The sequence below is a fragment of the Poecilia latipinna genome, unplaced genomic scaffold, assembly GCF_001443285.1.
Source record: "Poecilia latipinna isolate Pla-1442-1.1 unplaced genomic scaffold, P_latipinna-1.0 Scaffold2356, whole genome shotgun sequence".
Lineage (NCBI taxonomy): Eukaryota > Metazoa > Chordata > Actinopteri > Cyprinodontiformes > Poeciliidae > Poecilia > Poecilia latipinna.
The window spans coordinates 480-15,267 of NW_015114972.1; the positions used below are offsets into that span (position 1 = coordinate 480).

The 14,788-nt window shown below is 36.9% G+C and overlaps 1 protein-coding gene across 1 annotated transcript; it reads left to right on the forward strand.

Moving 5' to 3' along the window:
- The first annotated feature begins 3,207 nt into the window (after positions 1-3,207).
- Positions 3,208-14,635, forward strand: LOC106937467 (plexin-C1-like). The gene is made up of 16 exons (XM_015018997.1): positions 3,208-4,199; positions 5,095-5,223; positions 6,270-6,404; positions 6,491-6,585; positions 6,664-6,769; positions 6,848-7,010; positions 8,184-8,271; positions 8,550-8,625; positions 8,806-8,847; positions 8,967-9,097; positions 9,290-9,469; positions 10,663-10,786; positions 11,786-11,956; positions 12,038-12,208; positions 12,447-12,546; positions 12,719-14,635. The coding sequence occupies exons 1-16, from the start codon at positions 3,258-3,260 to the stop codon at positions 12,763-12,765; spliced, it is 2,700 nt and encodes an 899-aa protein (XP_014874483.1). The 5' UTR covers positions 3,208-3,257; the 3' UTR covers positions 12,766-14,635.
- The last annotated feature ends 153 nt before the right edge of the window (positions 14,636-14,788 follow it).

Consider the following 14,788-nt stretch of genomic DNA (forward strand, 5'->3'; position numbering starts at 1 on the left):
GTCATAAGAGAATCGGAATAGTGGAAGATCCATCAGTGAGATACAATCAGCAACAAACCGGGGAGGGGACATTGTCCACATTAAAAACCAGCCTGGATGTCCAATGAAGATAAGGTCATTTTATTTACTTAGTACATTTTTAGCAACAAGGCAATTCAAAGAACACGGTGTACTCTTCATCGCGTGTGATGAAACATGAGAGCTCACCACATTCTGGCTCCTGTTTGTGATGTGGTGAGCCGAGCAGCAGCAGTTACAGCTTATCTATCACATGTGGCTGGTGTGTGCCCTGATGTGGCCACGATGTTCTTATGCCAAAGCTGAAACCTCATCATGCTCTCACTGGGGGGACAAGACTCCATTTTGTTACAAATCTATTGGTTCTTCAGCTGCTATCCATCCATTCATTGCCTTTATCAGCTTATCATTGCTGATGTATAAAAGAACGTTTGCAAGAGAAAAGATATGAGAAAAACCTGGAGGTAGTTCCAGGATGGAAGCCACCCTGGGCGGCTGCCCATGTCGTTCATATCAGAAACTGCCAGTGATCATCTGTTTGACAATTATTAGCTCATCAGCAAATTTATCAAGCTTAATTTTTGTAGTAAATGAGAAGGTACTAATCATATCACATCAGAGGAAAAAACAAAGGACTGAGTAAACATCCCTGAGGGCTCCCATCCATTCATCCATTTTCTATACACACTTGTCCCTAGTGGGGTTGGGAAGAGTGCTGGTGCCTCTCCAGCAAATGTTTCAGGCGAGAGGCGGGGTCACCCTGGACAGGTCGCCAGTCTGTCTCAGCCTGAGGGCTCTCATGCTCCGAAATTGATACATTAATAGATTATTACTGTCATGATCCGTGTTTCTGTGTGATCCTGTTCCCTGTGAGTCTCTGTTTCTTCCCTGTTGATTGTCCCAGGTGTGTCTCGTTCCCTTGATTACCCCAGTGTGTATTTAAGTCCACCTGTTGTCTCTGTTTCTTGTCGGGTCCTTGTCAAACGTACGTCTTACGTCCTGGTCTGTGTTAGTTAGCCGGCAGAGTAGAACTGGGAAGTCCTGTGTCAACGTCAGCTCTAGTTGTCAGTCTTCTGTGTAGCAGTGCTACCGGTATTAGCTGCATGCTATTCTCTGCCATGCTGCCTGTATTGGACTGTTGAGCTTTATCAATAAATTCATAATTTTTCATCTATAACCTGGGTCCTGTGTCTCTCCTCACCACTATAAACACCAACTCATGACAATTACTTAGGAGAGGCATATGAAGCATATATAGATGTTGCATATGTCTTATGTTGCAACATCTACATAAGCAACATAGCAACAACATAGGCCAACAACATCTACACATATGATTTCTACTTATTTTTGACACAAATGGAACCCCTTACTAATGGTGCCTTTTTAAAAATGTACCTTACAAGTGTTAAAAAGAAAAGTGTTAAACATGTTGACTAAATGCTACCAAATGTTAAATTTGTATAACTTTCTCAAGAACTGCAGTCATAAATGTTTTGCAGTTTTTGTTAACATCTAGAATGTGGTTATAACCACTGACATGTCAGAAAGCTATGCACAATTTCTGTCGTCACCACAGCAGTTGGTGTGAACGTTGGTTTACAGAGTTTCACAGAGACTTCCTGATGAAACAGAAAATTTAAGAGACTATTTTTATAACTCCGTGCAGCACTTTATTCTTGTGTTTTCTTCTATAAACAGTGAGACGTGGTCTGGCAGATTATTTGTTTCAGTCAGGTTTCCATCATTGCTCAGGGTCAATGATGGAAGCTCATTATCACCATCCAGGATGGATGGTGATAATGAGCTTCTTGCATATCTGACTAAAGGATCTTGAGTGTGCATCTCGTTAAGCCTCAGAGCCACTGCAGCATTTATCAAAAGTTTATTGCAGAGATTATTAAAAAGCATAAGAAAAACAATGCTTAAAAGATTCAAGTAATGCTTGTTCCGTAGAGATCTAGACTTGGAATGATCTAATTAATTGTTTTATGCTACGTTTAAGAATACCATATTTATGCTGACGACAGCTTATTTTGTCTTGAAATAATCAAGTTTACTTACATAGCACATTTCAGCAAGAAGGCAGTTCAAAGAGCTTTACTTCATGAAAACATAAAAACATCATAAACCCATCATACAGTCAACAACTGAAAACCAGTAACAGACATTGCATTTTCCAAACGACATTAATAAAATCATATCGATTGGTCAATGTTCCAATGCTTAGAGTTCAAAAGCAACTCTGAACAGGTGGAGGTTTTAGCCTTGATTTAAAGGAAGTCGGTGTTTCAGCCGTTTTGCAGTTTTATGGAAGTTTGTTCCAGATTTGTGGTGCATAGAAACAGAATGTTGCTTCTCCATGTTTGTTTCAGGTTCTGGTTCAAATGCAGAGCAGACCATGTTCTTCAGGTGATCAAAGGCTGACTTTATATGACTAAAATAAAGTGAAATATTGCAGTAAACTACAATAAAATACAAATTTCTCAGAGATGTTGAAAAATGATGTGGCAATTCCAGCTGGAGACAAAATGAGTTATGTTGGTAGATTCAACATGTGCAATATTGACAATGGGCCATATTTTTGGCTATTTATGTTACAGATCTGAATAAAAACTATGGCATTTTGAGCTCACAAGAGCTTGGATCTCATGAGTAGAAGTGTTTTATAGCAAAAAGGGGACAAACAAAAAGAAATTATAGAACAATAAAGTGACAGGATTAAAGGTTTATATTTTCTATTTAAGTACAAGGAGAATTACGATTCTTTAATAATTTCATTTAACTTCGACGTTATGTGAAAATCTGTTTTTGACTGACAAATTGGATGAATCTTTAAATATATTTCTCTGCATCCCTCAAGAAAAATTCTGAGAAATTTCCAGATCTCCAGATCAAATAAAACAGTAGTTCCAGATTTTTAATTACTTTTAATACAAAACATAATTTTTTCACTTTACAGTTCAATAAAAATCTGTTCAGTTAAATCATGCAGAAACAAAGTGAGCACATAAAAATACATCTATGAAAAAGGTTGAACAACACTGCTTTTATGATGAATTTGCCTTCAATATTCTTTAAACAGGACTTTGGCTTAAATGTAACAAGAGAAGATGACGTGAAGCTGAGCTCCCTCCCCTCTCACATCTAACAGAGTCGCAGCACTTTTACCCCCATTTCTGAGAATCAAACCGACCTGCAGGCTGTCCTTATCTCAGAGCCGCTTCCTTTAGAACAAGATGATCCTGCTGCTCTGTCTGCTCTGCTTCATCTGTGGAGAACCTGCTTGGAGTCTGGAGGTGCAAGAGTTCACCGTTAAAGAGGATATTCAGCAGGTGGCCGTGGCTAACAACAATCTTTATGTTGCTACAGTAAAGACACTTTATTGGTGGGTCAACCTGAATCCCGACAAGAGACCTGAGACAGCTCAGATTCCCTCATATGTTATCATTCACATGTTCTTATTTGTTAAGAACAGATTGATCAGCTGTGGTGTGAATGAAAAACGAAAATGTTACTGTGAGAGTCGGGACCTGAAGAACATCAATAAGGTGGTTTACAGTGAAAACTTCCTGGTGGGACCTCAGAGGAGCAGCAGTGGGTCTGTCAGCTTTCTGGTGGATGTGAAGAAGAATTCAGGTCAGACTGAGACTTACATTCTGACAGCGATAAAGAACCATAGAGACAAGACAGAGGAGGACAAGTGTAGCGCTGATTTAAAGACAATCAACCTTCACAACACAGATCAGAAACAGAATGGAGGATTATTTTCTAGACTTGATCAGTCAGGCAGCAGTCCACCTGGGATCCAAAGTGAAGCTGATGTAGATTTTGTGGACGGATTCCAGATCAACTCAACAGTGTATCTGTTCTCCAACGTGGCATCAGGAGGTGAAACCAACAAAGTCCGTCTCATCTGGCTTCAGGCTGAAACCAACAAAACTCAGACTCTGGAGTCTCTTCGTGGAGCGACTCTCAGTTCCTCTGGAGGTGAAGGCAGCAGACTGCTGGCCTCCTCGGTCGTCCCAGGTGGACAGCAGGTCCTGTGGAGTGGAGTGTTCAGTGTGGATAAAGGAAGAGAAAACACTGAGCTGCTGCTGTTTGACATCAGTCCTGATCTCAGCAGGGAGGCAAACACAGATCCTGACTTTTATACATCGGTGGACAAGCCAAACAACCCGGTGAGTTGCTGTATATGCTGTGTAGCAAGACATATTTATTCCAATTTAATTTGTTGTCATAGTTAAATATTTCAGATTTTTAGTTGCGTAAGTCATTAAGCAACTAAAAATTTTATGCAATCCAGTATAAAGTAGTTTTAATTTTTAATTAAAATTACAACATTTTAATCTAATTTTGTAATAATTGTGATTGGTCATAAGTTAATTGTAAAAGAAAATAAACTTGGACAACCATGTTGATATTTTGCTTCAACTAGTCCGCTTCCACCATCTGGTTTTGTATCTGTAGGAGACATGGATACTTTTAAAGAATATTTATATGATGCGGTGTGGAATTATGTACATTTGTATTATTATAACTACTGTAAAAATGAGTCTAGGAAATGGCCAATAACACCTGGGTGGAAATTGTAACAGTGTTGTCCACAGAGGAGGCTGTCAGTAATTAGAGGAGTGATGCAGAACAAAGTGGGATGAGTGTCATCCAGTAGTAACTTCACTTACTGCTGTAGTTACTATGGTAACTTAATGTAACAGTGTTTCAGTTGGTAGGTGGTGTAGTGACTAATGTGTGTAATGTTAACTTATGTTGTTCTCCTTCCTCAGAATAATATTTGCATGTAGCCATTCACGTCATCTGTCAGTGACTTTAACTTAAAATAAATCAAATAAAACCATCTTCATTGTTGTTTATTAGGTGAAGACATGCATGTTCAAGAAGGACTTACATTTTTCAATTAGCCTTTTTGACCAATATAAACAAAAATCAAATAACTATATTTACTCAACCTACATTCAGCCCAATTAATAAAGACTATAAGGAACATTTTATATTTGTAAAATGTTTATCAGATCATCAATATTCACCAAATGTAATAATGTATTTATTTCTTAGTCAAAACCAAAGTCCCTAGAACCAAAGGCTGTTCTGTTCAAGAAGAAATACATGAACTCTGTGTTGGTGGTGAAGCAGGACAACTGGATGGTTTTCTTCATCGGAACAAGCAACGGGCAGCTCATTAAGGTCAGTGGTTGTGTTTCAGGAACAGATACTACATCTCATCTTAAACTGTTGTGTTTCCTTGATCAGTTGTTCTGACATACATAGATAGACAGAAACGTCATTAATCCTTTTGGGAGTTTCCTTCAGGAAAATTAAAGTTACAGTACAATGAAGAACCATCCTGCTGCCAGCTATAAATACACTTTGAACAGACATAAGCAAAATTCTTGTAATTTGCTGGCAAGACTCATTTATTGAGCCCAGATAAGTGAACAACACTGAAAATGATTCAAAATTTGGATGTACTATAATTGAGCTAAAACTATAAGTACATTCCACAGGCTCACTAATAGAGGCAATTTCAGATTATCTATCAGGAAGTAAGTGTTGAATCACAGAAACAGAGATGCTTGCTTATGTAGCATAAAGACACACAAACCCCTTCCAGAACATTTATGTGATAAACCCAGAGGCCCCCCTAGAACAAACATGCCAATTAGCATTACTCCATGATGATAAGCAAAGCTGGTCTTGTGTAACCAGCACATAACTACAGAAAGTGAAACATGTTTGAAAGAACCAGCTAAGGTTCAAGAAATTCACAGTTTGTCCCTTCAGGAAATGGTAAACAGCCTGTACTTATAAAGTACTTTAGCAAGTTCAGAGGATCCCAAAATACTTAACAGTTCATTCATCCATTCATGCACACATTCTCACACTGATGGTGGCGCTATTCCATTATAGCCACAGCCAGAGGAGATCCTAGCCGGTTTGGCACCATGGGCGGACAGCCCCCATTAGCACCCCAAGAAGTTTTTTAATGACTAGAAGAGGCTGGACTGAAGGACAGTACAGTGGTATTAATCTAGTCAGGTAATAAACTTTCAGCACAAGACCAACAGAAACCAAAGTCTACCACAGCAAACATAACCCAACAGGAGTCCAGATGCCCCAGAGACAATACAATCAATCAAGTTTAATTGTTTAGCATATTTCAGCAACAAGGCAGTTGAAATTGTTTCACATTATAAAAACACTAAAATGATAACTATCTATTCTGTTGTCAGCTTCCTGTGGACAAGAACAATCGTCCAGCATGTCCAAAGGAGCTCCACAGGGCCAGTGGGAAGGAGAACGTTTTTTCAAAAATCCTTCTGAATCCATTGGATCATAAACACATATATCTACAGAGTAAAAAACAGGTAAACATTTTTGTTTTTTAGTTGTTCATGTTGTTTGTACAAGACTGTGTGTTAAAGTGTGTCTGAGTCTTTGAGTTTTCTTCCAGATTAAGCGTGTAACAGTGTCAAACTGTGACGAATACAAGAGAGCAGAGGACTGTCGTACGGATCCATTCTGTGTCTGGTGTGCCTCTAAGGAAAGGTTAGAGAAACTTCAGGTGCAGCTGAATCCTTCAGTAAATTCTGAAAGTCGTAATGACATATTTGAATTTCTTTTCAGCTGTACATTTAGTAAAAATGGCTGCAAAGACGACTGGTTGTCCATCCCTGATGAATACCAACAGGAAGTGATTTCCCACAGAGTTGTGAAGGACTCCACTGGAGAGGTGGATCAATAACAGACTGATGACTTTATTCAGTTTGAACTAAAAGTTATTTATTTCTTCTATTTGCTCCTTTCTCAGGTCAAAATAGTCGTTAAAGTACATCTGACTGTGGCACAGAAGATTCAGTCCAACTTTACCTCTCAGATCTCTACAACCTCTGACCGGCCTTGTAGGCAAAATGAGCCACAACCTCAGTACCCAGAATGCACCTGCATTCTCTCTGACGATCTTAATGCTAAAGGTCAGTAACGTTTGGTAAATAAATTTGTAATTGATCCTACATCATTGCAAAACTCCTAGGCTTGAATAATTTATCATCTGGCTTATCATTAAATATTACAAATGAAAACCACAATAATAAAAACTGAAATTTACATTAATTTTGATTACAGTATATTTAAAAAGCAGGAAAAGCTGACAGTAAAGTCATAATGGAGCTCAATTAGTACAATCTTGTGTGAAAGCCATCTTTCTGACAGGACATGATAACCTGTTCAGTCAAATTTCATTTATCCACTGTGATAAATGAATGATAAATCCAGTGTGAACTGTTATTTGTTGATACAGTATTCATGAGGCTAGACTAACATACAGCTATGTTGAAATCTCTCAGGGTTCGCTTATCTGTCGTAATGCTTGATAAGAACTATTTATCAGCTTGGTTGCTATTCATCCTGTCATCAATGTAAGGATGCAAAAAAGAAATAATTTTTCACTGTACCTTTAAAAAAAGAGATAATTTTATATGCAGTGAAATTCTGCCAAGAAACTCTCATTTCCTATCGTATTGATGTAACCTTATGTTGTATCAAAGCAGGCTAATCTGATAAATCTACCTGGTAAGAAACACTGAACCAGTTACCTGGGTAACCAGTGACTAAATCTACTTTACCCAGAGTTATATACTCTTAACAGTACAAAGATTACTTGTTTGTTTTTACTTGTTGGGTGTAACACAAGTGTGTGTTCTCTCACCAAAATGAACAAATATTTTTGGTGAGAGCTACATTGTTTATTTAGTTCCAAGACTAAAACTATTAAAGTGGTGAAGTCTTCCTGTGTCCTACAGTGTATGTCAGTACAAACCTCCATTTTGCTCCTTACTGCAACCAAAAGCACAAACTCTGAGAATAATCATCTATACTCTGCATGCAGCCAATGTGACATCTGATAATATTTACATATAAAAATACTTTTACTTTTATTGAACAGAAGTTTGTTAAGTACAATTTCAGTAGCGTATAAATTGTAAGGTTTCCCAGCTTCTTTGGTCTTATTTATATATTTAATGTTTAACTAACTAACTAAAATAGCCTCCTACTGTCTGTATGTGCACACTGCTGTACGGTGTATTAAAATGTTTCCTACTATACAGTATTTTGTCAAAATAACTACTGTGTCTTTTCATTTGCAGAACTTGATGTCACTGTAAAAATTACATTCAGCAAAACAACACTGACAAAGCAACTAAAGCTATTTGACTGTTCTAAAAGTTCACTCTTGTAAGTCCATTTACACTTTACAGATTGAAAATTCCATGATATTTTAATCAGCCAAAAATAAATCTTAACCTCAAAAGTTTTCAAATGATAAATGTAGTTATTTATTTACAGAAAGGAAACTGGCCTGGGTGAATGTGAAAAAGTAATTAAAATGAGGAAAAAAAGACAGAAATCTTTTGTGTGTTTTTGTACCGTTTGTAGAATAATTATTAGCATTGTTGTGCACTGATGTATTACTACAACTATGTTGAGGACCATGTATGTTGGTTTCTCTGTAGATGTCAGCAGTGCATCAGAGCTGGATGTGGCTGGAAGGAGAACCGCTGTACCTGGGACAGTGAAGGAGAGCGGAATGTAATTAGACATTTTCAGATGGTTTTTAAAAGAAAGTCTACAAGTTTACCTGTTATGTATTGAGTTTTAAACCAACATCTGCCTGAAACAGTTAAATACTGACTGGTGAAAAGAAGCAGGTTACAAAATGGAAGCAGACATTTGTACCTGCTGAATTTGTCCCTGTTCTTTGTTTTGTAGGAGAGTGTTTGCCAAAAGTCCTCCTCTAAGGCAAACCTTGTGGTGAGTCTAAATGTGGATAACTTTCTACTCTCTTCTGATTCTCACCATAAAGTAAGTTCAGAATAACACCAGAGAAATCAAAACATTGAGGCAGTTTACTTTGTGTTTTCTGACACCAGCCAGGGAACATCTCCGTCTCTCCCAGTCGTGTGTCTTACTACGGCAGAAATAACGCTATTTTGAGAGGTCACAACCTCACAGATGTGATTGCTGTCAAGATCCAGGCAGAAATGGACTGTTTACCACAGGAGTAAGTCACAACTCTAAATCTACCATTTATGAACATCTAGCTCAGGTAAAAACATTTTTAAATGTTGGGCTCAGGAAACAATTGATCCAGAAAGAATGTCAGCCTTGACATTTGTGAGTCTGATTTTCATTCTTATGATATGAGATCTAAAATTAGGTTGTTTCCCCTGTCCCAACATGTCTGACTGATTAGATCTCCAGTTTGGAACAAGACTGGTGAGAGTCTGACGTTCCACATTCCCAGAAGAACCAATGAAGCTGAAGCCAAAGTGTGTGTTGTCCTGTCTGATGGGAGTTGCCATGGTGAAGCTAAAATAGCCTACCAGTCAGCACCATCTTGTAACAGCACTTCACCAACCACTATCTGGAGAAGGTATACATCCCTTTTAGGACTGAGAGAATAAAATAATAAACTAATTTAGTAATTGATTAATTGTTAACAGGATTATGATCACCATTAGTGATATACAAACAAACCATATAACCTCAGGTTGTTACCTTACTTTAAGGCAGAGGTCCCCAAACTTTTTCCTGCGAGGGCCACATGACTGTTCCCTTTTCTGGTCGGGGGCCAGTCTTAGTTTTTCGAGAAAGACATATTTGCGTTTGTAGATACATTTTCACCCAAAATGCAAATGGAAAAAAACCGTGAGCGAAACGGTGACTGGTACTGACTAGTATATATTCCATTGAGGGAAACTAAGTTTTATATCGGTGGTTGAAGAAAAATCCACATATATATGAAAAAAACACTGAATGCTCTCGGGTATTGTTCAGGGGGCCGGACCAAATGAGGAGGCGACCCGCAGCTTGGGGACCCCTGCTTTAAGGTATAAAGACACATTTTAGCAGAGGTAATGTTGACATATTATACTGTGATTTGATAGAGGATAGAGGTTTAGAGCTTCATAAAAATCTCTATCAAATTAATACTCAAATTAAAAGTGCTTATTTTTTTAGGCAAACCTGAAACTTTATTTGTGCTGTGTACCCTCTTTATTTACTTTTTTCCAAGGAACAAATATATTTTCCTATCCTCTCAAAAATCACAGATGTTCCCTTTACAAGGACACCAAAAGTGTCCATATGTGATTGCAGAAATATCCACATTTTATAATGGGTATTAAAATAGCCTGATCTATTTATATAGATTATAGGAGAGATCACTATTGAAGCAGCAGCACAATGTGAGTTGAAACTCTAAACTAGTTAGCATGTGTTGCCTCATTTAATGCAAATATTACGAATGAGTTTAAGGTTTCCTATAAAGTGTCTCTTTAAGTGCAGTATCGGTATTGATCATACATTCAGCTCCAGCAAGGATTAATGGTTAAACTGTAAAGGAGAGTGGATAGTTAAAGTATCCTAAAAAGACCTAAAACCATAAATTCATCTAAAATGATTCCACAGTTGGATTGTTGCTAATGTTTACAAAACACTTAAGTGGAACATCTCAGCAGCTTATGTTTTATTATATTTCCTATTAAACAAAGGCCTGGTGAAGACAAACTATTTCATATGTGGATAATTCTTACAGGTCTGTAATGATTTTCTTCTCTCATATAGTGGGAAGAGGAAGATCACACTTTTTGGATCTGATTTGGAATCTGTGGAAATGGTCATACACAGGTATAACCAATCCTGGTTTTACTATCTGGAAGGAGCAGTTCCTGAGAACAAAAACTCTGAGGTGGGTTTATGGACACAGACACTTAGGTTTGCATTTTAGGACTTACTAGGACTTTGTATTGACTTCCATTCATTTCCATTCAAATGCCTAATACAGACATTTTTCCTAACCATTTATATATTAGGAGTTGATTAGAATTTATAAACACTGATTCCATTATCAATCTCACTTATCAGTTAGATTCTTTAACAATCATTTTATTGATTCTAACTGAGTTGGGACATAAACTCTTTAATTCAAAATATGCACCACGTTGTGTTTGATTCAAACTAAATTAAAGCTGACTTAAAATATAAGTCGAATGAAATGCACATTAGCTATTTTTGCGCAGACAAATTTGCATGCTTTCCTTTTCAGGAAGGATATTTCAAGATATTTCAGATGGTATTTTCTCCTGTGTAATTTTCCTCCTACCTGTCTCGATGGCAGCAGTTACCAAAACTGTGCGAGAGCTTCCATCTGAGCCACTCTGGCACTAGTCCTCAACTAGTCATATTCAATAGATTAGAATATTAATAAAAAGTTAATATATTTCAGTAATTTAGTTCACTTGGTAACACATTTTATAGGTTAATGTCCCACAGACTGACAATTAACAGGCTTTATTTATTTTATGATAATTTCACGGTTAAAGCAAAAAAAAAAAAATAAAAAATAAAAAATAAATAAAAATAAAAAAATAAAGCAAAACATGATATTAGAATATTATATAAGACCAACAAAAATATTCTTAATGCAGAAATGTCTAAATTATTAGTAACCAGCCATCCATATTAAAAGAAATCTGTAATTCTGTTGGTAATAGAAAAACTCATATTGGTCTTTGCATCAAAAAGTTTTCATGATCTCTGACATCACATTCATGTCTTAGAGTTTTTATTTTCCTATTTTGTTAAGATTTTATTACATTAGGTTGTATTGTAATGATCACTTTAGTCACCAACACATTCACCTTCTTATCCTAAATTTAATAACTGAATGTTTTAAAATTCTCTACAGAATTTCACCTATGAAACACCTGAAGGACAAACTGCCTGGCTGTACTGTAGCATATATTTGAAAGTAGCCAACGAAACATTGTATTGCTTATACATACAATACCATCCAGATCCACAGTTTACCACATTTATATCAAAGAGGACAGGAAACAATGTCCAAGTCATGATCCAGGTGACTTTTTTTAATTTGCTTTACTTTTAGTATCTAAATGTGATGAAAATTTCAGTTGTAATTTGTTTCTGCTCTTTTCAGTGTCTAGACTGGGGCCTGGAGATGACAACAGAAGAGTTATCAGTATGGGGCGTCAAGGATGGCTGGCAATACCCCTGCATCATGAAGGGCAAAAATAAAACACATACTGGGGCAAACTATTTCATCTGTGAAATTCAAAACACAACTCATGTCAAATTTTCTCAGTTAACGGTAATATTTTTAATCTGCAATGTAAAATCTAAAATTTGTGTGGTGATACATTAAACAGTCCTAGTTTACAGCAATGCTGCTTGTCATTTAGCTTAGGCCATTAAAATGTTTAGTCTTCATGCTGATACGGCTGTGATTCTTACCTCTACATGGCAGCCAAATCTAAAGTCATATTGTATAAATACAACCTTTTGTTCAAAAATATAATTAAACATAGTGTTGTCATTTTTTCCTCCAGATTAAATATGGACGAATGACAGTTCAGGTGGGGAGTCCACCTCTGACTGATCAGTACCTTCTGATGCTGCGCCTTCTGCTGGTTCCCTGTGGTACTGCAGGTAAATCTGCTCAAAGTTTCAGCAAAACTGTTTTAAACATGTATTCCATAGTATTCATATATATCTCAGTTTCATTAATGAAGTTTTCCTCTATTCACAAAAATGTGATGTAAATAGTGACTGAAAACCGTTTCTGTTTTTTTTTTTTATCTCTTCGTTGAATGTCTTTCAGTGCTGGTGATCATCTGTCACTGCCTTGCTATGAAGAACAAGCCCTGATCATTGGCATCTGTTTCCTCCTCAGAGTTCCAGGAAATACATAATTTGTTAAATGTTTGATTCATTGATATTAGATATGATACAGCTTCTTGCAATAATTACCTTTATGTTGAACAGTTGCAATTTTAAAGAGGGAAAACCTTTTTCATGTTTTCATTTCTTGCATATCTTTTGCCGTATAGAAAGCTAACAGCATCTGAGTGACCAGACCATTATGACAGAAACAATTGTTGTTTAGAATAATGAAGAAAACTGCAGCTGGTTAATGTAACACACCAAATAATCTGCCAGTTTACATGACAACATGTAATCTGCTGGTGTGCATCTCCAGATGCTGAGGCTTAGCAGTTTGTTGCTGTGTTTGAGTCATTCTGTTCTGTAATTCTACTGTTGATATCAAATCATCTTGATCAGAGATTGCATGTTGTATTTTACAAAAAGAAATTCCAGCTTATTGCAAATAACATGTTTTGGACAACAATGAAATCTAAAATTTGATCAAGGACATAATTTTGTTTTGATTCTTTGTATAGATTGAAAAATATTGCAAAACTAAAAAAGTTTATATGCATCTTAGATCCTTTAGAAATATATACTTACTCTTTGTTTTATGCTGGCCTCTAATGTTATGCTTGATTGTTGATATTTGGAAATGTATGTAACATATTTCTAAATATGTAGTATAAATGAGTGAGTGCATAAATATTCATCCCCTTCAAAGTGAGTGACCCAAGTCAACACAGGTGAGTGTGTCAGTCAGGGGATGGATAGAAAAAAAATCTCTAAGGCTCTGAACATCTTGAGTTCAGTTCAATCAGTCAAAGAATGGAAGGAATATGATCAATGTGATGATGAGCCTGGATCTGACGACCTCTCGACCAAAGAGACCATGAAGGAGAATATAGAACCTAGAAAGTTTGTAAATGACAAAGGTAAAATTAAATAGAGAAATTCCAGAAGACAATTAGTTCTCATCTGCCAGAGAGCTACAGCTTCAAAGAAGATTTATTTTCCAGCAAGACAACGACCCAGCTGAAGCTACACAGAAATGGTTTGAAGACAGCAAGGCGGAGGTTCGGGAATGGCCCAGTCCAAGTCCAGACACCAGTCCCAAACAGAACTGGTTGCTGGATTTGAAAATGGCTGTTCATAGCTGTTCCCCACCAACCTGACAGAACTGGAAGAGTTCAGCAGGAAGAATGGAGGAAACCTGAAGATAAGCAGCCTGACAGGCTGACGACACGCTGTCACTTCATCTGTGAACACTGGCTGGAAGGAGAATATTTATGCACTTTATCACTTATTTCATGCGACATGTCTCATTTGTCATCTTGTTAAAATCAGTTTTCACTTTAACATTTTAATTGTTTTGTAAATGTTATGGATTATTAAAACCAATAAAATGCAGTGAGCACATTTTGTAGGCACTGTGGTAAATTTTTGCTGTGCTTTCTGTCTTCCTCTGAGCTTTGGATGACCTGATGGTTGGATGTTTGGTTGGACTGTGGCCTTTAAAGCTTCTCAGCAACAATAACTTATATGTTTATCTTCATAAAAGTAAAGAGAAATATTTGTCAAGTGTTTTTACAAGAGATCAATGATACTTATGGTTTGTTCTGGTATCAACCGATATGTGCAATATGTTCACCAATCAATTAAAGATGGTCATTTTACTTTAGGTAGAAAAAAAACAATATACAAATCAAACAGAAGATGTAGTGCTAGATAAAAATACACTAAATCTATGTTTTTGTTTCGTTTCCTAAAGAAATGGCTGAAAAATTAAATCCTACACTAGTGTAGTAATTTGTCTAGAGACGGCTCGGTGCAAATCTGCCATCTGCTGGTGAAAACAGGTAAAGGTTAAGGTTGGGCGATAACAAAGACCAGTGGTTCCCAAACTTTTTCTTCTGCGTCCCCCCAAGTGGTTTCCAAAAATTTTCTGCGCCCCCCCCCTATGGATTACAAATGGCTGTCTGGTTGAAACAACGCGTGACGGATGGGGGGGAGGCATCGAGTTTTT

Excerpts from the sequence above, each read along its gene's own strand:
- LOC106937467 (XM_015018997.1), top strand. The coding sequence starts at position 3,258 with ATGATCCTGCTGCTCTGTCTGCTCTGCTTCATCTGTGGAGAACCTGCT. Across the intron at positions 7,011-8,183 it reads TGACGATCTTAATGCTAAAG|AACTTGATGTCACTGTAAAA; the intron begins GTCAGTAACGTT and ends TTTCATTTGCAG. Across the intron at positions 12,547-12,718 it reads GGTTCCCTGTGGTACTGCAG|TGCTGGTGATCATCTGTCAC; the intron begins GTAAATCTGCTC and ends AATGTCTTTCAG.